This window comes from Sminthopsis crassicaudata, chromosome 1 (assembly GCF_048593235.1).
Source record: "Sminthopsis crassicaudata isolate SCR6 chromosome 1, ASM4859323v1, whole genome shotgun sequence".
Classification (NCBI taxonomy): domain Eukaryota; kingdom Metazoa; phylum Chordata; class Mammalia; order Dasyuromorphia; family Dasyuridae; genus Sminthopsis; species Sminthopsis crassicaudata.
The window spans coordinates 472,687,202-472,714,377 of record NC_133617.1 but is presented as its reverse complement, the minus strand read 5'-3'; the positions used below and the strand labels follow the sequence as shown (position 1 = coordinate 472,714,377).

Genomic DNA, 27,176 nt, shown 5'->3' with positions numbered 1-27,176 from the left:
CATCTGGGGAGGGAATAAGGGAAGGGAGGGAAATTGGAACACAAAATTTTTGCATCAAGGGCTAATGTTGAATAATTGTCCACGCAGTTTTGCAAAATAAAGTTTAATAAAGAAAAAAAAAAGAAATAATACCAAAATCTTGTTATGATGCAGATCTGGAAAACTGAATAAAATGAATTTCATCCATCTCAACTCCCATTTGTCCTAATATCTTTTTCTTCAAGGTAGAAACACTTGGATTGGCATTCATTTTTGGAAATAAAGGAAATGTTTATTATATGATTTGCTTACCTCCATTTTCAATGTTTTTTTTTAATTGGTCTCAAGAGGAAAAATAGCTTTGATATGTTTTCTTTGGTTCTTTCTGCTTCCTTAGATTCCTATGTTAATAAATATTTATATAAAGGTAAAAAAAATGAGTCCCTTAAATATCCCAATTGAGACTTTCTTAAGAAAAGAGATGTAACTAGGTGAGGACAACTAGGACATTTTCCCCAGGGTGAGGAGAATGGGGGTATGCTTCCTTCATAAGGCAGTGCTCCTATGTAATGTCCCCAAGCTAGGATCTTTTGCTCATCCCACCATAAGCAACATGACTTATCCCCACTGCTCTAAACAGACCCTTCGTACTACTTCCCAAGTAGTTTGTTTTATCATTAAATCCAGGAATATTCTGGAAAATGCTAAATAAACTGGCTCTCTGTGGGTAGGTTGGGGGAATGTCCATAACACATTTTTAAGCTTTATTCAAATTATTAAAATTTTCTCCATAACTTCCTTGAGTTTGGACAATCAAAACAATAAGTCATACTGATTTTCAGAACTTGCTGATTTCCAAGGTGGTAATGTTCACACTGAAAAAATTAACAGCTATTGAAAGTCAATAAGAGCTGATTCCAGCATACCCCTGGTCACCTAGTTTCTTGAAATCACCTGCTTCTACTACCACATTCTTTGCCTACTTCTCTCATCCTGTCCCCAGCCTTTGCCTAGAAATTAGGGAGTTTGGTCATACTGTGGGGGACACAAAATGGACACTTTGGAGGGATGGGATGGACTGTTTCTTTTTTTCCCCCTCAATAGTATTTTATTTTTCCAATTACATGAAAGATAGTTCTTAACATACATTTTTATAAATTTTTGAGTTCCAAATTTCCTCCTTTTACTTCCTCCTTCCCCAAGGCAGCAAATAATCTGCTATAGGTTACACATATATATAATCATTTTAAACATATTTCCATATTTGTAGCATTGTGAAGGAAAAATCAGAACAAAAGGGAAAAATCCATGAGAAAAAGAAAACAACAAAAAAAGGTGAAAATAGTATGCTTTGATTCCCATTCAAACTCTACAGTTCTTTCTCTGGATATGGATGACATTTTCCATCCCAAGTCTACTGGAATTGTCTTGGATCACTGTATTGCTGAGAAGAACTAAGTCTATCATAGTTGATCATCACATAATTGTGCTATTACTGTGTACAATGTTCTCCTGGTTCTAATCACTTCATTCAGTTCATGTAGTTTTTCCAAGCTTTTTGAATTTTAACCTGCTCGTCACTTCTTATAGAACAATAGTAGTCCATTACATTCATATATTATAACTTATTCAACCATTCCCCAACTGATGGACATCCACTCAGTTGGATTGCTCCTTCTACTGTTGTGACTGTTCCTGAACAGGGCACATTGTATGTCCTTTCCTGCCTCTCCTGACTTGGGAATGCTCACTATTCCCTTCATAGAGATCCCCAGAATCAACAATGAAAGCTTTATCGTCCAGATGAGCTGGCTAGGTGGAATTCTAAAGGCTTTTTGTATCTCAGGTTAACTAGCCCTAGCCTAGTCCTTCCCTGCTCCTTTCCTTATAATCTTTTCAGCTGTTGTATCCTGATTTCTTCCCATAGAGACTATGTAGGGTCATTATCTTCAACAGGACAGTATTCCTGGATCTCTGCCCACAGAAATCTTTGTGTCCTAAGGTATCTCCTCAGCTCTGCCCTTGTATCTCACCTCAATTTGTCTAGATATAGGAATTTCTAGTTAGAGTTCTTCTCAAGAAAGCAAACTTGAGAGGTGGGGTCAATTGAGAAGGTTGATAGGTGATCCTTTAGGTCCTCACTGAAATTTTCTTAGTAGCTAAAACTAGAGGACTTGCTGATTTGGCAAATTCTCAGCTTAAAGTAGTCCTAAAGCAACTTGGAGGAACAATGTGCCTGTACATTTGGAAACTGGTTATAAAAGCATCATTTAAATCAAATTTTGAATTCCAAATAAATTTGGCATTTTTATAGGCAGACAACATTCCACTTTCTTTTCTGAAATAAGCCCTCTGAACTATAAGTTTATAAGACTCATACAAATCCTTTTTTTGACATTTTAACAGAAAAAAATTGCAATAAGTTCTCAAGGGAACTATATCTTTTGTGGGAATCTCAGGAGCTAGGATGAGGCAATCTAGTTTTTATGACATCATCCATTTTTCACTCTATCCTTCTTTTCAATATTTCCAAGAAGTTGTCTTGTATATTTTCTTGAAATATAATGTTTAGATTCTTTTCTTCATAATGTTCAGGAAGATGGGTAATTCTAATGCTTTCAACTCTTCATTTTAATTTGTCCTCCAGATCCATCTCTTTTGCTTCATTCCTTATAAATCCTTTTTTAATTGGACAATGGTATGGATTTGTTTGGCTATTTCCCCACTGTTACTCTTACTTTTCTGTCCCCTGGTAAAATTATTCCACTTTTTATTGATTCTATTAATATGTTTATATTCTCCACATATTTTTCTAAATTGCTATTGCATCATCTTGGCCTGAAATTCCATAGGCTCAACCCTAACCCTACTTTATTTATTTTTGTGCTATTTTTTTTTTTTTTGCTAATTCTATTTGTCCTTTTAATTTTTCAGAGAACTATTTTATGACCTATTTTATTATTGATAGGTTAAAACATATGTTAAGGACTTAATGGTGACAGAAATTGTGCTGAATGTTGGGGATACAAAGAATAAGAAAGCAAAATTCCTACATCTAAGAATCTTAACATTCTAATGGGGAAGACAAGACACACTGAGCTGGAGGTGGGGAGAAGAGTGAAAGAATTTATAGGTACAAAAAATTTATAGTTGCATTTTATTGTTTCAATTATCTAGAAAAGCAGTGAGTGCTCATCAAATGGTGAATGTATTATGGTATAGGAATAAAGTGGAATATTGTTGAATTGTGAAAAATGGAAAAAGAGACAGATTCTGAGAAAGAATTATATGGGGAAGAGCTATATGAACTGATAGAGGTGAATTAAGGGGAATAGAAGACTGATTTATATAATTATTACAATATTATAATAGAAAAGAGTTTTGAAAGAGTAATCATTGCATTACCAGTCATGGTGGTGAAGAATATTTCCCTCCTCTTGGTAGAGATGTGGTAGACTGTGCAAAATGAGACCTACATTTTAAGACATAGCCAGTGGATGAATTTGTTTGCTTGAATATATTTGTTTAAAAAAAGGAGAACTTTTTTTAGAAGGGAGAATTGTGAGAATAATAAGAAGTACAGTGATGAAAAAAATTAAGTAAAAAACACCAATAAAGCATTTTTAAAAAAAAAATAGAGAGAGCAGGAAGAAATTCTAAAAGACACATATAAATGTGGCAGCACTGATACTACCATGTTAAATTTAATGCATACTTTAAGAAACCCACACTATACACAGCAGAAATTTATGGCTTTATGTGCATGTCTTAATTTTTTTTTTTGCTCTTCTTTGTGAATGGAAGTGTTTATGTTTGGCAAGTCCATAATAAAAAAAGAAAAAAAATTAAAAATGTAAAGGATATTGCCTAAAATACAAATATTACCTTGAGAAATTTCATAGCAAGCCTTGTAAGTAATTGGTCTTCAATGAAGCTCTGAGGTTGTGTACATTAGTATGTGATGATGGAGAATGGCTAAATAGTCATGAACAGATGCAAAGTGAACTAAGCAGAACCAGGAGAATATTGTATATAATAACAGCAGCATTGTGTGATTAGCAATACAGTGAATCACAACAGTTCCAAAGAACTCATGATGGAAAATGCTATCCACATTTAGAGAAAGAACTGATGGAGTCTGAATGTAGATCAAAACATACTTTTTTATTTTTTATGTTTTTTTTTCTTTTTTATCTGTCTCTTCTTTCACAACATGACTAATAAGGAAATATGTTTTACATGACTGCATATATATAATCTATATCAAATTGCTTACCATCTTAAGGAGGTGAGGGAGGAAAGGAGGAAATTTAGAACTCACTTTTTAAAACATTTTTTTTAGTGAATTCTATTTTTTTAATAGTTTTTATTTACCAGATATATGCATGGATAATTTTAAACATTGACAATTGCCAAACCTTTCGTTTTAATTTTCTCCTCCTTCCCTCCCCCCCAAGATGGCAGGTTGACCAACATATGTTAAATATGTTAAAATATAAATTAAATACAATATATGTATACATGTCCAAACAGATGTTTTGTTGTACAAAAATAATCGGACTTTGGAATAGTGTACAATTAGCCTGTGAAGGAAATCAAAAATGCAGGCGGGAAAAAATAGAGGGATTGGGAATTCTATGTAGTGGTTCATAGTCATCTCCCAGAGTTCTTTCACTGGGTGTACTTGGTTCAATTCATTACTGCTTTATTGGAATTGATTTGGTTCATCTCATTGTTGAAGATGGCCACGTCCATCAAAATTGATCATCATATGGTATTGTTGTTGAAGTATATAATGATCTCTTGGTCCTGCTCATTTCACTCAGCATCATAAAACTCACTTTTAAAAAATGAATGTTAAAGATTGGAAAATTGGGAAAATGGAAAAATTTTTGGAATTGGAGATTGGAAAAAAATATTATTTAAAAAGAAAAAAACAATTCAGTATGGAAATATGTTTAGAAGAATTGCACATGTTTAACCTATATCAGATTTTTTGCTGTCTGGGACAGGCGAGGGAGAAAGATTTGGAACACAAGATTTTGCAAAGATGAATGTTAAAAACTATATTTGCATGTATTTGGAAAAATAAAATACTATTTTAAAAATGAATTCAATCAAAAGTTTTAGTGTAAATGAGCCACGGGAAACATTCTAACTCCAGATTTTGATTCACATCTATCTTTCTGCCTTTTTTGGCCAATCAATCCATTTTTACTACCAATTCATACTACAGCAGAAACCATGTAAAATTTTCCATTTTTTAATTCTTTCATACTTCTAGTCACAGACTTAGTAAAAACCCCAGATGCACAGTAATTATAATCTAGCATATGTTGATTATATTTTTGTTGGTTGGAAAGTTGGAATTAGAAGATCTGGGTTCAAAAATTGCCTATGCTATTTACTAGCCATGTGATATTAGCCATATCTCTGAACCTTTCCTCCCCGGGCATCAGTTTTTTCAACTGTAAAATGAGATAATTGGACTAGAGAATATCCTCCTCTTTTTCTACCTGGTCTCATGTGCTAAACAATGGAGTTTTAAGCTGTGTTCCCTGCATTCTCAGATATACTTTTTTTGTTCAACATTTCCCATCCTAAAAGCAAATCATTTCCTGCAGTAGACAAAGTTATTTTAGGCTGCATTTTTTTTTTTTTTTTTGCCTACTTGCTTCATATTTATGAGCCTCCCGTGGACTTCATATCATACCCTCTTAGTTCCCTCACACTTTCAGAAATATAACAAACCGAATGGTGTGAATTCTTTTCCAGCACAGATGGGAAAGGCAGGTGTAATTGACCAAATATACCAGCAGAGTCTTTTCTTTTCCTTTAGCATCTTCAAAAAGATGCCAATTTATCCATCATCTTTTAAAAACAGTAACAGAAGATTAACAAGCTAAAAAAGATGTTCTGTTTGCCTAAAATGCTAGACCTACACATGATTATTTAAATAAGTCCCATAGTGTTTGTGTGTGTATCCTGACATTTGCAGTTAGTCTGTATTGGTTTAAAATTTTATAATGTTCACAGTATCTGCGTTGATAACAATCATGTCATGACATCACAAAATTATAAACAGAATTACGTTGCTAAGTTGATTTCTGATTTTTGCCAGCCCTCCTGCACCCAAACAAAACTTATTTCAATTTTTAGGAGAAAAATTTTAAGTTATGAAACTTAAGATCTAAATCTTATTATATGCATTATTGTGTTATTTTATATTTCATAAGTTGCAAAGTATCCAAAGGACTGAGACTAAGCAGAACTGGTTTCAAATCCTGATTGCATCACTGATGAGCTGTGTGGTCTTGAACCATTTAATAATCCTCCTGATCAATAATTTCTTCATCTGAAAAATGATGGAGTTAGAGTAGATGAATAAATTAAAAAGCATCTAGTAAGTTCTTGCTATGGTCCAAGCCCCCATGATAAATATTTAGAATACACAAAGCAAATGTTCCTGTTCCCAAGGAGCTCATGTTCCAATTGGGAGAGACAATACCCTAGAAGAAAGGTGGGAAGTTCTAAAAAGTCCTGTCTGTGCCAAGAAAGGTCTGATTACAGAGTCCAAAGCAATTTAGATATCAATAGTGAATAGGTCAAATGACCGCAAGGCGGATGGTATGGATTAGGCAGTGTCAGAGCTAATAGTAAGGTAAATAGTAAATAGTATTGGTGACTCCCATCTTATTTGAGTAGTGTAAGAAATCTAAGAATGTTGATGGAATCTAGGCTGATAAGGGAGGGGCCAAAAGGAAAATAAGTGAGATGAAATTACAGTTTAAACTAAATTATACTAAATTAAATTAAAATTAAACAGATTTCACCTAAAGGAAAAGTCAAAAGTATCTAACGTCCTTAGGGAAGCAAGCTAGAAATCAGGAATTTGTTGAAGAGCCAACTTCCTCCACAAGTCTAAGATCCTAAAGTCTTTTTACATGTCTTTTTACTCCCAGAAAAGAGTTCAGTTAGTTGTGTGTTTACCAGTATTTTAATTTGTTGAAATTAAAATTAAAATAACTGTTTCTTTTGGTGTTTTGCTTGATAAATATGTTTAGTCACTATTTGTCATTTGTGATCATTTTTTGTTGTTGTTGTTTTACCAGAATCTTCCACAGAGTTCTATCCTAGGACTTCTTTTCCCTCTATATTATTTCACTTGGAGAGCTCATGGATTTAATTACTATCCCTATGCTGATGATTCTTCGCTTATCTATCCTGCTTTAAACTTTCTATTGGCTTCTAGTCTTGAAGTTCCAATTCCCTTTCAGACATCTTGAATGGATGCTCAGTAGACATCTTAAATTCAACATGTTCACAAATTAACTCATTATCTTTCTCCTCTCTATCTTCCCTATTACTCTAGAAGGCAACATCGTCCTCTTAGCCCCTCAAGCTCACATCCGAGGAATTGTTCTGGATTTCTCACTACCTCTCAATCTTTATATCCAATTTGTTGCCAAGTCTTATTGATTTCACCACCAGATCTTATTATTAACTCTGATTGCCTAGTCCATACCATCTCTCAAATATCCCCTATTCTAGCCTCTAACTTTAGCACTACTATGTTGTAGATCCTCATCATGGAATGTTTGGAGTACTGCAATAGTATCTGTGTACTTCAAGTTTCTCCTCTTCCAAGTGATTTTCCTAAAGCCCAGGTCTCACCATGTCATATTCCTATTCAACAAACTTCAATGGCTCCCTCTAGGACCAAACATAAAGCTTTGCTTGACTTTCAAAACCTTTTATAACCTAGCCCCCAAGCTACTTATCTTCTTCAACCTTACTTTCCACCAGTGATATGTTTCAAACCAGTGACCTAGCTACCACAAATGGCATCACACAAATGTTTTATCTGTTATTTTATCCTAGCAGATGTTTGAATTTTCCAGTTTTCAGTAAAATTTTTGGCACTACATAGACATGACCTAATTTCCTACATTATGCTGTGTAACATTAGTGAATTAGGGACAGTAAGGAAAATGAAACTCTATCTGCAATTCTAATTTTTGAGAATAATGTTTATGAGAATCTAACTCAGAAGTGATGTCTAACACTTTTACTCATTTCCTAGTACACTGAAATGTGGAGAAATTTGTCTATAGCAGTTTTATTGTATTTTTAAATGTGAAAACTATTCTTAGGTGAAGGGCCATATAAATCTAGCTGCAGACTGGATTTGATTTACAAGTTGCAGTTTGCTGCTCCCTGGTCCATAATATATTCCTATAGCTCTTTGGGAATTGCATAGCACTTCTCTAACAACAACACTATGAAATAGATAGCATATGTTTTGTTCAATAATTCCCACTTTTTCAAAAGCAATCCCAATAGACTTTGGACAGAAAATACCATCTGCATCCAGAAAAAGAACTATGGAGATTGAATGTAAATCAACACATGCTATATTCACTTTTTTTTTAAAATTTTTCTTTTTCTGTCCTATGGTTTTTCCCTTTTGTTCTGATTTTTCTCTCTCAATATGATTCATGTTGTATTCAATGTGTATTAAAATAAATAAATTAATTTAAAATTTTTTCACTTTAGGTACAACTAGTCAGTCCAATAGATAGAGCACTGGACTTGGAATCAAGAAGGACCTGAGTTCAAATCTCAGACAGTTAACTATCTAGTGACCCTGGCCAAATCATCCTAATTGTCTGTATGCTGCCACTTTTTCATCATTCAATTTTTTACCAGCTCAAGGCTGGTTATATGACTATTACCAGAGACAGGATTTGAAACTAAGTCTCTCTGGATTCCAAATTATAGCATCAAAGAATCATAGATTTAGAGTTAGAAGAGACCTTAGAAGTCACTGAGAACTCCCCTATTTAACGGATGAGGAAAGTGAACCAAATGGAGGGTAAGTGATTCCGCCAGGGTGACAGAGTCAGTATCTCAGATATTTGAGATGGGAGCTGAATTTAATTGCCTTCTGACTCTAATTCCTAAATTATTATTTTTTAAATTGTATTTTCCCAAATGCATGCAAAAACAATTTTTGACATTTGTTTAATTTTGAGTTTCAATTCAATTATTGTGTATAATTTTGGATTTGTATAGATTTGGATCATTCTATAAACTTCATCTGAGTAGAGAACATGTGTTAATCTCAATGGTGCAACTCTTTCTGGGCCTAGAATAGTATGCTGTATACAGTGGTCTATGTAGACAGGGGCTATTTAAAGGTAATGGTGAAGGAATCTTTGCAGCAGAAGCGAGAACCACTTGGAAGTGGATTCAGAAAAACTTTTTGGCCTATGATGAAGTCATCATGATTCAGCAGGACTGAATTCAGCCAGAAATTCCAGTCCAGAATTCACTGGTCTTAGAACTCTTGGAGCTGTCTGTCCTGTACAATGAATGAGTAAGCTGAAGATGATTGTAAACTGCAAATGAAAGATCTATTCAAAAAAAAGGACTCATTCATCCAGATCAAATCTGATCACATTTTTAAAGTAAATACTTGGATTTTCCTACATGAAGGTCCTAATGGAAGACAATAAGGAGCAAATAATAAATAAGAGCAAAGAGGGCCTAGTATTCCAGGGCTTCATTGAGTTCACAATTGAAAATTTCCATGGATTTGATAGAGGAGGCAGAGAAGCAGACAATGGTGGCTGAGCTACTATTCTTTTTGAATGGCCAGAACACCTCAGAACACCTCTGACTCTCTGCAGTGGGAGAGTAAATTGAGCATTTTAGTGAGAGATAACTGGTTATCAAAGAGTTTGGCTAGAGAAGGTGGAGTTCTTGTGCAAGAAAGTTGATCAAGGGGCAGTCAAATGGTGAAGTGAAAGGAGCATCAGCCCTGGAGGCAGGACCACAGTTCAAATCCATCCTCAGACACTTACTAGGTATGTGGCCCTGGGCAAGTCACTTAACCCTAATTTAGAAAATTATAAACATAATATAATAAAAATAATAAATGAATTAAATTATAAATTCAAAAAAGAAGAGTGATAAAATCCATATCACTGCCCTCATCCAGGGCCTCGAGGTGGAATCTTTTGCTGGAATAAGGGCAGCACCATCAATCCCTATGTCTTTCCTGAGGGTTCTGAGTGAAGGATTTATACTGGTTAATTGATGAGTGGGTTAACATAATCAGCATTTCTTTATATACATGGACAGGGGATAAACATCCTCTATAAAACAGATGTGACAGTACCCACAAGCCCAAAGGGCTTTGCTAGTTCTGCTTTTTCGCCTTCCCTGCCAATAGACATTAGGCACATATGGGGATTTTTTGCTGTTATAAATGGTGATATTTCACTCCCTTTCTTTGATTTCCCTGGTAATCTTTGCCCTTGCATAATTTATTAAAGGGCACCCTGGGGAGTATGGAAAAAAAAAACAAGGTAGAGAGAACACTTGGCTGTAGTGCAGAACAAATGCAGAACAAAAGTAAGTTTGTTGCTACCAGCTAGACATGATGAGGCAGGAACATGGAAAAAAGCAAATGTTAATGAAGAAATCCAGTGGAGAGAAGTGGAGACTCCATTCTAAGACATTGGTTGCTTGAAGCTTTAGGGGTGTGGGGCTGTCCTGACCATATGTACCCCACTTATAGGATCTTAGCATGTCGGTACTTGGAGGCACATAGCAAGTACTGGATAAATGTGCTTTAGGATCATAGATTCAGAACCAGATAGGACCTTAGATGTCCTCTAGTCCAATACCTCTGTTTTACAGATGGTCAGAGAAGTTGTTACTTTCTCAGGATCCTACAGGTAATGAGTGACAAAGGCAGGAAATAAGTTAGGCCCTTTGACTTCAAAGACAGTGGTTTTTCCACTCTATTATATTTCCATCTAGAGATGTGGTAACTTGTGAGAGAGTCATCATGTTAAGTGTGGGCTCATGGTAGAGGTATCATGAAGGAGCACGAGCATTCAAGAATCCCATATTAGGCAATTTATTACTCAGATATGCAAGCATGTGGTGCTCCAGCCCCATAGTCCCAGTCAGGTGTGAACAGAAGCTCAGACATTTTGTGGGATACCTGCCCTTTCTAGTCACTGGGAAGAAAATTATATGATTGAGGTACTGAGAAGGAAGGTAACTGCACAAGGATTATAAGTTAGGTGATTTATTATTCACAGATATTCAAGAATGAATCTCCTCAGCCCTTCAGTTCCATTGGCATTGGCAGTGGCTCAGGAATATGATGGTTTGTATACTTTGGTCAAGAGCCCAGAATCTCTGGATCTGTTTGAAAATCCTAGACTCAAAGCTTATTTGTTTAAGACTCTCCTAAAGGTTAGATTGGTTATTAAATGCTCCATAGCTGCATGAGGGCAAGAGTAGTGTTCAGCTTCGAGAGAGAAGACGAATCCTGATTCCTTACAGATCCCAGATGGGAGAGAAAGATGCTGAGAAGAAGCTAAAGTATAGAGGAAGTAGAAGCTCAATCATGTCAGCTTCTTCTCAGAGACCTGAAGAGAATCTGGAACCAAGTATTTTCCCTCTCAAAGCTGGAAGATAGAACCCCAAGTTCTCACCAACTTTGCTCCTGTTGCAAGTGTGGAGCACTGAGTAATCAATTAAGGACAGTCCCATACAAATGGGCTTTGAGACAAGGGTGAAAAATTAAATCCTTATGCACTGAACTAATGTGTTGGCTGATAAAAATAAAGTCATCCGGGTGAGGAAGAGAGCTCTGAGCTATGGTTTTTAGTGGGTATCTCAAAGCTAGAGTGACCCAGGTGCCGTATAAGTGTTTATTTGAAAGTGTTTAATTTAATTGAAATACACACAGTTCCATGTTTTGATTATCTGATTGCAAGCTGGAATTCAGGCATCTGGATTTTTAGCTTTTTCATTTCTGCCAGCTGCTCTCTTAAGCTTTTCTAATGACCCTCAATCTCTCAATGTTTACTGGCTGTTTCCTTACTGCCTACAAATACACTCATGTCTCTCTCATCTTCAAAAAACACTTATTGACCCATCTATCTCTGTTGAATTTTGTCCCATATATCTTCTGCCTTTTGCAGCTAAACCCGAGAAGGTCATTACAATAGGTACTTCCATGTTTCTCCTCTCACTACCTGCACTATAGTTCTGACTTCATTTATTCAACCAAAGCTCTCTCCAAAATTGCTAGTAATCTCTAATTACCAAATCCAATGTTTTCTCATCTTTTCTCAATCTTATCCTTCTTGAGTTCTTTATAATCTTTGACACTGTCAATCTTTTTCTTGATTCTCTCTTCACTCCAGGCTTTTGTGATACTACTTTCTCTTGGTTCTCTTATCTATCTAACCACTCTTTCTCAGATCATTTGCTGGATCTTTGTCATGCCCATTAACTATAGTTGTGGTACAGTACTCCATCTGTTGTCTATCTCTAATTTATTCTTGCTTGTACGAAGTTATTTGCATGCTATCTCCCCATTAGATTATGAGGTTGCCTTTCTTTGTATCATTGGAACTTAGCACAGTATGTAATTTATAGTCATTTTGTTGTTTAATTGTTTTCAGTGGTTTCTGACTTTTTGTGACCCCATTTGGTGTTTTCTTCACAGAGATCCTGGGGTGGTTTGCCATTTCCTTCTCCAGCTCATTTTACAAATGAGGAAACGGAAGCAAACATGGGGAAGTGACTTTGCTCAGGTTCACATATCTAGTAAGCATCTGAAGCTGGATTTACACTCAGGGCTTCCTGATTCCAAGGCTGGCCCATTACCTATTTGTGTCTACTTAACTGCTCCTGGCAAAAGTCAGTGTTTAATAAATGTTTAATGACTGATGGACTGGTTGAAATGTTAACAATACTGACTGCCCTCTTGGGATGACTGGTAGAAGGTGGGGGAGGGTCTGGGAAACTTGGTAAACATTGGTAAAATTGGAAAATAAATGGGAAATTGGTCAGAAAAGCCCCTTCATATTTTAAGATCAAGGTTTCACTTAGACAGGAAGGAGCTCATGGGATCTCTCATGCCTTTACTTCTTAAAGTGGGGGTGCTGGGAAATGGGATCCCTCATGCCCTTACTTCTTAGAGAATGGGTGTTGGGAAATGGGATAGATCTAGATCTGCAGCTAGAAGGAATATCATAAGCCATGTAGTCCTACCTTCATTTATTTGACTGCTTTTCAGTCGTTTTCAGTGGTATCCAACTTTGATGACCTCTTTTGGAACTTTCTTAGCAAAGATTTTAAAGTGGCTTGCCATTTTCTTCTCCCTCATTTTGCAGATGAGGAAACTGAGGCACACAGGAATAAGGCACACAACTACTAAGTGTCTGAGCCTGAATTTGTGCTCAGGTCCTCTCAAGTCCCTGTGCTCCCTTACTTCACAGATGGAGAATTTGAAACCCACAGTTAAGTGATTACATAGTAAGTAAATAGCAGGCAGGTCCTCCGACTCTGAATCTAGTTCTTTCCACAACACCAAATTAAGTCAAATGTTACCTAAACTAGCATAAAGAGAGAATAAAGAAGAAACTTTCCTCTTTTTCTTTTCAACCAACCGAATTCAGATTGTTTCTATTCATTTCCTCTCAGTAAATTATAAACTGAACATTGCAGGCCAAGATTCTTCCCTGACTTTTTTTCTGTGTACATCATCTACTCAGGATACTAACAAACTACCACACTAAAAATTTATCAAGTCTCTCTCATTGCAAGACTGGTTTGGTTCAGCTGATTCTCTAGTCCTGGGGTCTGGCCCAACAGACTTGTCTTTCTTCTTGGTCCTGAGCCTAAGGAGAAGTCAAAAGTTTCTGCTTAAATCATAAGAAATTCAATCTGGTGAAACCCTTTTCATAGTTGTAGCTACTCATCTTGTTTCATTTGCAAATATCATATGTATTCTCTTGAGATAAAAATAGTTCGAGATGATTAGTTAGGCAAGTTCATCTGACACCGGCGGACTCCATCCCTGATACCCAGACCGAAAATCTGTATATGGTCTACAACTTAATGTGTATATAAGTAGGGACCAGGTCTTGAGGAGCAGCAAGGAACGTTCCCTGCTTCCCAGTAACACCTCTTAATAGAGACAAGAACATCTTAAAGGTAAGTAGAACAAATTCTTCTGTAGGTTTGGAAAAAGGAACCTAACGCCAAACAAGCTTGCATAAACCCCAAATACTGAAGGAAATAATCTTTTATATTAAGCACAGCACAAAGAGGCAGAGGATTAAAAGTCGCCGTTGCTGGGTGACCTCTCTAAGGCATCAGGGACTAACTAGTAAGAGCAAGCGGTTGAGTTGCAGCTTAACTCCCAGATCACAAAGAGTTTGGGTGGAAAGGTGTCAGGACCACCCAAGAAAACTCCTACCTTCTGTGGTCATTTACTAAGGATAGCACAGGTTGTGATTAGCCTTTAATGTCTGCTCTGGACTCACTGGCCCATAAGAGGGCAAAAGAAGGGGGTGGGGAGAACCCTAACTGGAGGGGGAAAAATTGGGAATGTGTTTGTTCATTAGGAAGTTTTCTGAGGCTGTAGGAGATTAAGACTGTAGCTGTTTCCAAGTGAGTGGCTTTTTGGATCAGGTTCTCGTTGGTGGGTCCGATTGCCTGAGCTTGTTAACTCGGGATAGGCAAGAGTTTTTCTTTGCCACCTAAACGTGGAATACTTTGGAAGTCCTTGAAACTTTCCACTGGACAATTTTTTTCTGGGTTCTCAGGAAGAACAGATTTGCTTTGAGATCTGGCAGCTTTCTAAACCAAGGACTGGATTTGGTTTATCCCACCTTGGGAAGTGAGGAAAGGAACAAGGGGTTCCCTTGAATACTTTCCCCCATTCCCAGGCAAAGCTTCCTCATCAGGGGGCGGAGTGTTTGCACCCATTTAAAAGGATAACCAAGGAAAGTAAGTATGGCAAGTCATGGATGATTTTATCTTTAATACTGAGGGCTTTTTTTCATTGCCTATGAGTATTGTAGAACAAGGGCTTTTAACCTGGGGCACAAAGTTACCTTATTTCAGGGGGACTGTGAACTTGGTTGGATGGGAAATTTTATATTTTTATTTTAACTAACTTCTAAAAGAAATTTAGCATTTGCTTCAATCACTTAAAATATTATTTTGATTTGGGGCTTATGGGCTCCACCAGATTTTCAAAGGGATCTATGAAACAAAAAAGGCTAAGAATCCTTGCTGTAGCCCATCATTCACTCATCATCAAGACAAAAAGCACAGTGTGGTGGGGAAAGCCTGTTTGATTTCATTCTAACTAGTCATTTTCTTTAACTAAATGCCATTCCCTTTTAATTATTGAAAGATACTTTTAAAACAGACTTTTCAGTGCTGTTGCTTTAGAGCTTATCTGGCTGATGAGCAAGATTGTTGCCCAAAAATATATTATTTGGATTCTAAGTATTTCTTCAAATCCCTTAGTCACAGATGAGGAAAATGCAAGCGATTCCTCATTCCCTGCCCAGATCCCAGGCAACTAATGTCTCCTTTTGACTCTTTTAGGTATCAATAGTTTGAAATATTCCCAGTCAAGAGGTTCTTACTAAAACCTCTACAAAAGAAAGGCAGAACACAATTTCAAGGGTAAAGTAACTCACTCTCAATTATTATTTTACAGCATCAAGATGAGCATGACAGATATCCTCTGCCCTAAGGACATTGAAGCAGCTCTGTCCAGCTGCAAAGGTGAGGAGCTTGATCTGTTCCTGAGCTTTCAGCATCTTTTTCCTTTTAAAACTGCAATAGGCTGGGAGGAAGTCAGAACTGGAAGGGATCTGAGAGACCAATTTAGAGATAAGGAAACTGAGGCACAGTATTGGAAAGAGCTCCTAGATTCTAAACCAAGATTCTAGCCCCAGCTGTGGCACTAATGAGTATGTCCTGGAGCATATCACTTAATCTGTTTTATTTGACATTATTATTCCCACTCTTCATTCTAATCAAATTGATTTGGTAGCTGTTTCTCAAATACAATATTCTATCTCTTGCCTCACGTCTTTGTCCAAGTAGCCTGCATTCGGTCTTTACTTTTGCATTTAAGGATCTCTGACTTCTCTCAAGCTACAGCATAGGTGCCAACTCTTATATAAAGCTTTGTTGATTCCTCCAGTTATAAGAACTCCTTCCTAAGATCACCTTGTACATAATTTATATTTACTTAATTGTAAATTAAGTAGATTCCACCTTTTTGGTGGAAGGTAAACTGCACAAGATGGGGATCTTTTTTTGTTTTTGTTTTTAACTTTGTATCCCCAGTGCCTATCATAGTGTTTTGTAACTAACTAGTAGGCACTTAAAGCACTTAACATAGTGTCTGGCACATAGTAGACGCCTAATAAATACCTGTTATTTTCTTTTTCCAGTCTAATCCATTTAAAAACTAATGTTTATTAAAGGTTTTTACAAATAATATCTCATTTACAAATAAATTAAGTGATGTGCAAATAATTGAACAAATGCACAAATAAGTGCATTTACAAATAATATCAATATCATTGAATGGGATTGGATTGAATTGTTTAAGAATTCTCTAGGCTTTGGTTTCCACCTTTGTAACATGAGAAAATTGTGTTAAATAATTTCTAAGGTTTCTTTCAATTTTAAGAGAATGAAATACAGGTTAACGACCAGGGTAATAATAATGTCAATGACTAGAGAACTAAAACTTTTTCTCTTGGTTCTAAGAACCAACCCATTTCAATGTATTTTCTACTAAAACTCATTGACTCTCAGAGAGCAAAAAATATTCTTATAAATCCTGCTATACCTTGAATGCTAAGTGAATGCCCTACTCACTGAGCTCATTTGGGAAGATCTACTTGAGAACAGAAGCAGATGCAGTGCTGCTAGTAACAGAGAAAAACACTGCAAAGTTGTTGCCTTGGTACTTAGTGCTGTCCAATCTCTAAAACTGAACTTAAAATGCAATGAAGTGCTTCTTTTTGGTATCATCCAGCTATATTTGGATGATAAACATCGTGAGTGCCACTGATAATCAGAAATGCCAATCAAGGAATTGGCTAGAACTCGTATCCATGCACAGATCTTTTTAGCTGCTTATAATGTGATATTCTGGGTTTTTTTTTTAATATACCAGATATGCCATTTTATTTATAGAGGGAACTCCCAGAGAAGAAAATGCAGATCAACACCTGCTCTATAATTTAGAGTCATAGAGAATTTCCTGGGGTTATTGAGAGATTAAGTGATGTACTCTGGGTTCTACAGCCAATATGTGTCAGAGGGAAACTAACCAAGTAGGATTCCAGTCCTCTACCAGATAAAATAGGCAGCCTTTGATATTCTAGTTTGTTTCCTCCTAATAAATATATGCCAGGAATAATATGAAAATCTTGATCTTGCCTACACCAAAAATTTCATACACTTACTAGTAATGTGATTCTTAATGAATCACTTAACCTTTCTAATGTCTCATTTTCATTGTCTGTAAAAATTTTATTGTAGAACAAATAATTCTGGAAAAAATGGTAGAACAGACCACAATCTTTGACTTAGAAGCCTTGAATTTTAAGTTCTTTTAAAATTATCTAAAATCACAAGGATCTCTGCTTCTTTCAGCTGCTGGCAGCTTTGATTACAAGACCTTCTTCTCCAAGGTTGGCTTATCTGGCAAGACTCCTGACCAGATCAAGAAAGTTTTCAGTATCCTTGATCAGGACAAAAGTGGCTTCATAGAAGAAGATGAACTTCAGTAAGGGTGCCCTTGTTCCTTGTATTAGTATGAAAAATATAAGTAAAATACTAAGTCATATAATATGTAAAGGAAGGGTAAAGAATTTGGAGGCAGTTGATCTGAGTTCAAATCCCAACTTTGCTATCACTAACTGTGATCTTGGGCAAGTCATTTAACAGTTGGAACTCTTATCTATAACTTGAGAGATGGCCTCTTAGGAAGTTTTATAAACCTGACTTAAAAAAATTTAAATAAGTCTGTTTCAATATACTTGATTTCCTTTGTAATACTTTACATTATATTTTATTCATTTAAATACATTGTTCTGAGCAGAGTTCCATAGGCTTCTTGACACTGCCCAGGAGCTTCAGGACACAAAAAAGCTGAGGATCCCCTATTCCAAGATTTATTTCAGCTCTAAAACTATAATCTTATTATACCAAGCTAAGAACTGCTGGGCGGTATTTCTGTGAAGAACACAGCCCCCAGAACAGAATATCTTTTATTTGCTCAACACATTGCCCACCTTCTAGGGTTTTTTGTTTTGTTTTGTTAGATAAGTTTTTTAAAAATTTGTTTGTTTATTATGTCTTACTCTAATGGTCACAAGCTTACATTTATATTGTTGGAAGGAGGCTCTTATTTCAGTTTTTGAATTTTAGCACAGTCTTCCAAGGAATAATATTTAGGCCATGCCAAAATGGCCAAATATAAGCCGAACTAGATAGAGGACCACATTTGTGTGCCTATGAAGACAAAAGTGTGTATTCTTTTAAAAATTATATGTGAATCTTGAAAAAGAAACGAATTATATAACATTTAACATATAACACTTATCGACCTAGGAACTTCCTGCAGAACTTTGCCCCAGATGCCCGAATTCTGACACCTGATGAGACCAAGATTTTTCTCACAGCTGGAGATTCTGATGGTGATGGCAAAATTGGAGTGGATGGTGAGTTTTACCAAAGGGTTCTCTAGAGCCTAGCCCATATTGGATGTATAGTGATCTAAAATACTGAACTATAGATTGCACATTTAAAACTAATTTTAAAAACCTATGATAACAATAAGACAATTTTTCCCATACTTTTCCATACTTATGGAGTTCACAATGATATCCATAAAATGCATAGTGTCAGTGCTATGGTTTATATCTTTTAAAAAATGTTTATATAAATAAAGGTAGCCTTATTGCTGCAGCAAGGTAGTAGAGAGGATATAGCAAAAGGAAGACCTGAGTTCAAAATCAATATTGGACACTCACTATTGGGCAAATCAACCTCTGCCTGCCTCAGTTTGGTCATCTATAAAATGGAGATAATGATAGCTCCTGGGTTTGTTATGAGATTAAAATGAAATAACATTTGGAAAGTGCTTGGAAAAATAAGTGATTTGACCCTGTTTGCCTCAGTAAAATGATCTGGAGAAGGAAGTGGCAAACCACTCTATATTTTTGCCAAGAAAGTCTCACAAAGAGTCAGAAATGATTGAAAATGATTGAACAACAAAATGCATAGTGCTTTATGATTTTTAAAGTACCCAAATATCATTGTGAACTCCATGAGTATGGAAAAGTATTCCCCAAAGCAAGGATAAAGGGCCTTAGGTCTGCATGTGAGCAATCAGGCTAATGCTTTATTTTTACCTGGTGAAAAATGCAAAATACAAAGGAGTTGTACTTGATCGCAAGGCCTGTCATACACACAGCAGGAGCTTGATAAATCCTAGTTGGATTGGTTGTCTGGCCCATAAGTGTTAAGAAAATTATTCTTCCCTCACCAAAGTCTTGTTTGTCTCCCCAGAGTTTCCCCTTAGGTTGAAGTCTCCCAGCCAGTCAAGAGGAATTTTTTGAGATCAGAATTTATCCCTCTATCTACTGTTCCCCTATCTATTATTATTATAAATTCTATTTGTCCACAGATTAGGGCCTCCCTTTCCTTAAATTCTTATGGATTCATGATAATTTGTCAGTCCGATATACCAGATCATGGCAGAGAATTAAAAAGACTAAGTATTTGGTGCTACCCTATCAGTCTAAAACTCATTAAATACTGCTCTGTTCCAGCCAAAGAAAAATTATTTTATCACTTTGTACTTATAATACAGTGCAATATCCCAACTTTTCTGACCACTTCATTCATCCATGACAAGTCTTGAGAAGTGGGAATAGCAAGTAGAGAAGGGAGGGATTGACAACCATTTTTCAGATTGCCAAAAGGAGATAGATGGGTATAGCACTGGACTTCCTTTTTTTTCTCTCTCATCCCTCTTCTATAGTCCAGACTGCTAGCATCTCTATATGGAAGCTAAAATGCAAGATTTTCCATCCAGATCAGTTTAATCTGTGGTCCTAATGACCATCAAGCAATCTTAGATACCATTGATGACCTTGTGTAGATGAAGTCCTAATGAATGCATGGGTAAAAATACTATCACTGGTAAATATCATCACTAACCAACTGTGTAACTTTGGACAAATTGCATAGGTTCTCTGGTTGTCAGATTTGTAAACTGTAAAATTAGACCTGAGTTCAAATCCATCCTCAAGCACTCCCTATCTTTGTGAACCTGGTCTGTCACTTAACTTTTGTTTTTTTCAATTTCTTCAATTATTAAATTATGGTAATAATAATATTTAACTTCCAAGGCTGCTGAGGGGGAAAAATTAGTCCAGTGCATATTTAATTGCAAACGTTGTTATTTGTCCTTGAAGAGGACCATGTTACAGGCCTTGACATGCAAGTAAGTTAGATTTAGATGAAGTCACTAGACTCACTTTATTTTCTGGAGCCATTTGGGTCCAGTGACAAGATATAGATCAAGATGACTGGAGATGGCCCTGGATGTAGGGGGAGATCTTGGTCTTTATAAGATCTTTAATTTAAACTTTAACTTGGTTTGTTTGAGACCACACCCATATAGTGATTAAGGTTAGTGATTGAAGAAAAGAATGGTCTGTTTTACTTAGTAAAAATAAGTCAATAAAAAAGCCAACATCAAAGGGAAGGAACTTCAGAGTTTTTGCACAAAATGTTTAAGTATAAATATTAGGTGCTTACTAAATGCTTTTTTCCTTCCTCTCTTTTCTTCTTTCCTTCCTTCCTTTCCTCCTTCCTTCCTTCTTCCTTCCTTCCTTCCTTCCTTCCTTCCTTCCTTCCTTCCTTCCTTCCTTCCTTCCTTCCTTCCTTCCTTCCTTCCTTCCTTCCTTCCTTCCTTCTTTCCTTGCTTCTTTCCTTCTCTTTCTGCTTCCCTTCTTCTTTCCTTCCTTCCCTCCCTTTTCTCTCCTTCCTTCATTGCCTACCCCTTTCTTTCCTTCTTTTTTCCTTCCACCTTCTTTTCCCTCTCCCTCCTTTCTTCCCTCCCTCTTTCTGCCTTTCTTCCTCTACTTCCTTTCCTCCTTCCTTCTTTTCCTCCTTTCCTTCCTTCATTCCTCCCTCCCTTCTTTCTTTTGTGTCTGCCTGCCATCCAGCTGCCCTTGAATTTTGGTTTAAAGACTTTAGGCAAGATCAAAGATTCTGGGTTACCATGACTTGTGAGAAATGTAGGGAAAAAAATAGGAACCAGAAAAGTATGAGAATGGACTGAAGGACTGATTGTTCAGAAAGAAGTTAGAGATTTGTACTATAAGGCTTAATTCATTAAAGCATAATATTCCTTTAAAATTTTATTTTTTACTAGTTATATATAAAAACAATTTTTTAACATTCAATTTAACATTGAGTTCTAGATTCTTTAACTTCCTCACTCCTCATTCCCCCTACCTCATTGAGAAAGCAAGCAATTCAATATAAGTTATACATGTGTAGTCAAAGTTAAGTCTAGTGGACAAAGTTCATAAATCCTTGAATTGTTTGTTTCTTTTCAACATGAGCATTTTAATTGAATCATTATAGCATAACAAATGCTATATTAATATGTAGCCATATTAGTTTATGGAACAGCTAGATGGTACAATGGATAGGCCTGAATTAAGAGTATCTCAGTTCAAATTTGGTCTCAGATACTTATTAGCTTTAAGACTTTGGACAAATCACTTAACCCCTATTTGTCTCAGTTCTTCACCTGTAAAATGGGAACACACTAAAAAAGGAAATGTCAAACTACTTGCCAAGAAAACCCTATGGTTCTATGGACAAATCCATAGGTTCACAAAGAGTCACACACAACTGAACAATGTCAATGACAATATTAATAGGATCACAAAGAGTCAGACATAACTGAACAATGACAACAACAATATTAATAGATATCTGTCCATAGCCTATATGAATAGGGTTTTTTTTGTCTTGCTTTATTATGTTTTAAGGAAAGGAATGGTTAAAAAAAATCCTGGGTACTGGAAAGCAATAATGTTCTATTTTCCTATTAATAATGATAATGATAATATTTTCCTGGTAACAATGCTAAATTTATGCTAATGCCTTCAATTAAGAAAAAAAACTTTACCTTTTAAACTTAATTTTTTTATTATATTCATATTAGAATACAAACTTCCCTCCTCTTCTACTCAGCAAGTTGCCCTTTATAACAAAGATTTTAAAAAAGAAAAAGAAAGAAAACAGTTTGGCAAATTCAATTTACAATTCAATATTTCCCCCTTGGGGCAGCTAGGTGGCGCAGTGGATAGAGCACCAGCCTTGAATTCAGGAGGATCCGAGTTCAAATGTGGTCTCAGACACTTAACACTTCCTAGCTGTGTGACCCTGGGCAAGTCACTTATCCCCAGCCTCAGAAAAAAACAAAAAACAAAACGGAAAAAAACAACAACCAATATTTCTCCCTTTAATAGAGTTTTATTGATATCCATTTTTATATCATTTAGACCGACCTCATCTCTCCTTTTCCCCTTCCTAGAAAGCCATTTCTTATTTTAAAAAATATAAAGAGGAAAAAAAAAGGGGGGGGGGAAATCAACAAAATTGATCAATACATTAAAAAAAGATTTGACATCATGTATATTGATGAGGAACAGTATACATGTTGGTCTCCCCAACTCTGCAGAGAAAGAAAGGGTATTAAAGAGTAGTTTTTCAAAAGGATTCCATGTTTTATTCTAATCCCTTCCCCGGGGCAGCTGGAGAAACCTGGGCGCTTAGAAGATGGATTCTTTGCCTAGATTGAGAATCTAGAGTCAGTCAGAATTTAAAATGTAACAACCTCATCCACAGAAAGAATCTAGGTATAACTAAGGCTGGAGTCCTAATTTGTGGTGCCCAGCTCAATGTTCTTTTTGCTACATTACAGTCTTCAGTTAGTAGAGATTAAGTAATGGTCTCATTATCCTGTCTGCCTTTCCCCACTCCACATCAATTCTCTTTCCAGGGGATGATGTTTAGATATTAAACTGGGAAGGCATTATAAGGAAGAAGAGACAAGAACCAGCCAGACTGGGAAATTTCTCCCACACCTTTGCTAGCAAGAAAGTAGGGCATCCAACAGAATGTGCTGGGGGTGATGCAGCTAAAAACTGTGTTTGTCCCAGCTAAACTGGGACAGGTGTCAATGCAGTGCAACACATATGCTAATCTTAGCCAGACTTTGAGGGGAGAAGGTTATGCTGCTATGGGGAATGCGCTTTAGAAGTAACTAGTGTCTCTAATTTATTAGCTCTAAATAGGGTGTTGAATTATATAAAACTTAGCTGGCTTCAGCTTTATCGTGTTGGTGTGTGGACTGAGTCCTGGCTTATGGTAAATCAGGAGAATGGATTTATGGTCCCCTTGCTGTTCTGTCTGTGCAAGTCTTTGGGCCTCCTTATCCTTATCTATAAAGGAAATGGTTGAACAAGATGATTTTGGGGTTTTTCACATTCTACAATTCTGAGTCTCCCCTGTGCAGTCCGGTTCCCTGTGCCAACAGTTTTCTGTGATGGCAAACATGGGGGGCTCCATCTGAATATGCTTCAAAATGCTATTTGCAAAAGTCACTGACTTCAGCTTCAAATCTTGGATCACACATGTACCTTTTCTAAAGTACTTGACTATTGTAGGCAATATATTTTACAAGATATTTCTTGCCACATTTTGAAAATCTAAGTTTAAAGTAGTTTAAAGTCCAGCTTCTTAAACTGTGGTTTGTGATGCAGCATGAAGTTTTATAACTGAATGTGGGGGTCATAAAATTATGATTTATTATCCTATATAGATTGGTTAATAGCAACTTGTCAAATGAATGGAATTCCATGGAGTCTATGGCCTTGAAGGTTCCTTTTAGTTCTAAATTATGCTTCTACAAAGACTGTTCACCAAAGTGTTTTTGTTTCTTTTTCTTATCAAAGTCTCTGGATTCTTCTTGTGCATTTCATCCTTTCCAAGGATTCTAGCAGCTATTCAACATCATTGAGTTATTAATTTTCTTCTTTCTTTGACAGAATTCCAAAGTATGGCAAAGTCATAAATGGCATTAGACCAAAAGGCAACATATGGACTGACTTCAGATTTTCCTCCAGTAAGCACTTCCTTGGCACATCTTAGTACATTTTTGTATTTGTCATATGCCATTCGCAAAATGGCCGTATGTTGTTATTTCACAAATGCAATTGTTTTCAAGATCTTGCAATGTACAGGTGTTTGGGTCTTGTGGTGTTGTGTCTAAATAAGGGCACAGACAGCAGCATAACTGTGACCAGTCACACTGTTAAAGCTATAGCTGGGATAAGGGTAAAGCAAACAATAAAAAAAAATCTGTGAAAAAATTCTCCCTTGTTTCCTTTCCATCCCTTGCAGGTTTTTTCTTTTAAGGTCATGCTATTGGTATCTTTAACCTGCTTTGTCTTGACTGATGATGGAAACTTTTGGTTCTACTTGATTTACACAATGCAGAGAGAAGAAATCTAAAAATGCCATGGGCTTTCTTCTGTCCCACCCCTATTTATTTAAAAGGAAACCCTGCAAAATATAAACATTTAAAAATTAATATGCTCTGACATAATTCAATATCCACTTTTCTGTATAATAGTTTTCCAACATGAATAACTTTGTTTAGTCATTGGTTTGTGACTGTTTTCTGTTGGTGTCTATATTGGACTACTCTCGAGTGGGTATCTCTACTAATGGGTTCTCTGCAACTTTCTCCTTGTTTTTTCTCCTACTGCCACCTTCTGGTCTTTAGTTAATCATGTTTTTGGTTTTTGGTTTTTTTTTTTCCTGTGGGAAGGAAGATATACTCTTTTTTTTTTTTTTTTTTTTTTTTAAGGTAAACCCAAAGCAATTTTCCACCCCACTTCCATCTTTGATATAGAATCCAGCTAATTTCACTTAGTTAACTGGTTAAAGAGGGTCTTGGGTGCTAAAGTCTTTCAATTTCATAATTTCTGCCTCAGCCTGTCTCTAGCTGAATCCAGTTAATTCTTTAGAATGAAAAAAATTCCTTTGAATTTATTTCTACTTCCTTGAAGCCAATTATGGTCTATACAACTTCAGGTATTATAATACAAGGAAATAGGTAGAATTGGCAACATTTGTTCTGCTTCTGGGTAAGTAATAGTCATTATCCTCTTTACTCTCTTGTAATAGCTGGAACTGAATTTGTGAGAAGATTTCTTATGCAAAGAAAAGAATCTCTCCTGCTCTAATTTGTCACAATCTTTTGTCTATATTTTTATTTAAAAATAGTATCTAAATTGACAACTCTAGTCTGATTGTTGCTTTCACAAATTGGAAAGTGAATCCTATTTAGATTTTTACCCATTCTTCAAGATTGATATTTCTTAGAAAAGGTAACATATTATTTATATCACACTATTATGAAGAAGGCAGTTGATCTATTCAGTAGGTATAGGGCTATGAAAAATCCAGACTCAGATTTAGACTTCAACTCAATATAATCCCATATTAGCAAAAATATAAATGATGGCTGATTTTCCTCTACATTTTGATTTCCAAGAAGAGGGCCTTTTCACTTCTTTTCCAGAACATGTTGTTCTTCATTGGGCTGAATGTGTCATTTCTTCTGTATTGACCAGGAAAAATATAGAGAACATTATATTTACTGCTCTTTCTACTTACTCCACAATTCACATGCTTAGTACTCTAATATATATATAGTTGAAATATAGTAAATATTTATGGAATCATAAAATTTTAGGGCGAGATAGATTCAACAATTTATTTGAGAAACTTTTAAGTGCCAATTATGTACAGTACATTTTATAAGGGAGATACAAAGATAAATAAAAGACTCCCTTATTCAAGGAATTTGTAATCTTGTAGGAGGTGATAAATATGTAGAAGGTTAAATAGGATACAAATTAGAATACTACGATTATATGAGCATAATACAAATTGCTGAGACTAAATGAGAGAGAAATTACTTTTAGTTAATTAGATTAAGGAAGTTTTCAGGAAGTAACTAACATTTAAGTCTAGAAGAATGAATAAATGAGTGAATAAGTGAGTGAATGAATGAATATGGCAACAAGAAAGGTAAGTTCTCTCTGTTTTATATCAGTCATTGTCATATATTCCCACTGATAGCCCCTCTGTTTAAAATTTCTCTTTCTGTGGTAATATATAACACACCATTCATTCAACAAACCATTAAGTGCTTATTATATGCATAAGGCACTATACTGAGTTCTGGGGATGCCAGGGCAAAAAATAAAGCTCTCCCAATTCTGAAGGAGCTTATTTTGTATTAAGAGTATGGAGATACACCGAATGTACACAAATAAATATATACTAAGTATATATACTATAAATATACTAAGAAAATTGAGAGAGGGGAGAGGAAGAAAACAAGTTAGCATTTATTAAGTGCCTGTTATGTTCCAAGAACTATTGCTAAGTACTTGTAAGGACACAAAGTTGGTAGGAGAGCAAATTATCCTGCCAGCTATGCCAGTTGGAAGGAGTTTGAACCATTCTGCCCTGATATGTCAATTATAAAGCTACAGATCCTCTGAGAAAATATTGAGATTCCGAAGAAAGAAGTACCAGCTTGGTTAGTAAATGTTTCATTAGGGTTAACTGGTTAATCAGGGGAGTTTGTTAATGAGAACCAGTCCTTGGCAGCAGGAAGGCAGAATGGTAGATCAATGGGGAACATTTTGAGCAGAAGAGTGACATGTCAGACATGTTTTAGGAAGACTATTTAAACAGCTGTGTAAGGAATGGGTCAGAGATGGAAGAGCCAGAAATTATATTAACTATGAAGCTATTACAGTGATCTAGGAGAAAGATGATGCAAACCTGAACTTAGAGCAGTGGCTGTGGAAATGAGGAGAAAGGAGAATGATGTATGATGTTGTAAAGGGTAAAATCAAGAAGACCTGTCATTGATTAGATATGTGAGATGAAGAATTAAGAAGAATCAAGGATGACTCCCAGGTTATACTTGATAACTGTCAAGATGGTGCATTGCCTCAACCCAAAAAGGGAAGTTTGAGAGAATGGCAGATTTGAGGTTGGGAAAACATAATGAGTTCTATTGGATACCTATTAAGTGTAAGATGACTATGGACGCCCTGGGAGGAGCTATCCAGCAGGGAATTAACAAAATCACAGGATCATAAGTTCAGAATCAGAAAGAACCTTACAAGGTATCTGGTCCAAATCCTTTGTCTTAC

At 35.9% G+C, this 27,176-nt stretch overlaps 1 protein-coding gene across 3 annotated transcripts in view; it reads left to right on the top strand.

Moving 5' to 3' along the window:
* The window catches only part of LOC141554998 (parvalbumin, thymic-like), a 103,051-nt gene extending 78,758 nt beyond the window's left edge, over positions 1-24,293 (top strand). For 2 of the 3 annotated variants that reach the window (XM_074287539.1, XM_074287544.1), the window contains exons 2-5: positions 15,533-15,600; positions 17,494-17,626; positions 18,454-18,563; positions 23,982-24,293. In XM_074287539.1, coding sequence (XP_074143640.1) covers positions 15,540-15,600; positions 17,494-17,626; positions 18,454-18,563; positions 23,982-24,007 — 330 coding nt within the window. In that variant the 5' untranslated portion in view covers positions 15,533-15,539 and the 3' untranslated portion in view covers positions 24,008-24,293. Of the gene's footprint in view, positions 1-13,922; positions 14,011-15,532; positions 15,601-17,493; positions 17,627-18,453; positions 18,564-23,981 lie in introns of those variants that run through there. The other variant, XM_074287531.1, reaches the window with a different exon arrangement.
* Positions 24,294-27,176: the final 2,883 nt, after the last annotated feature.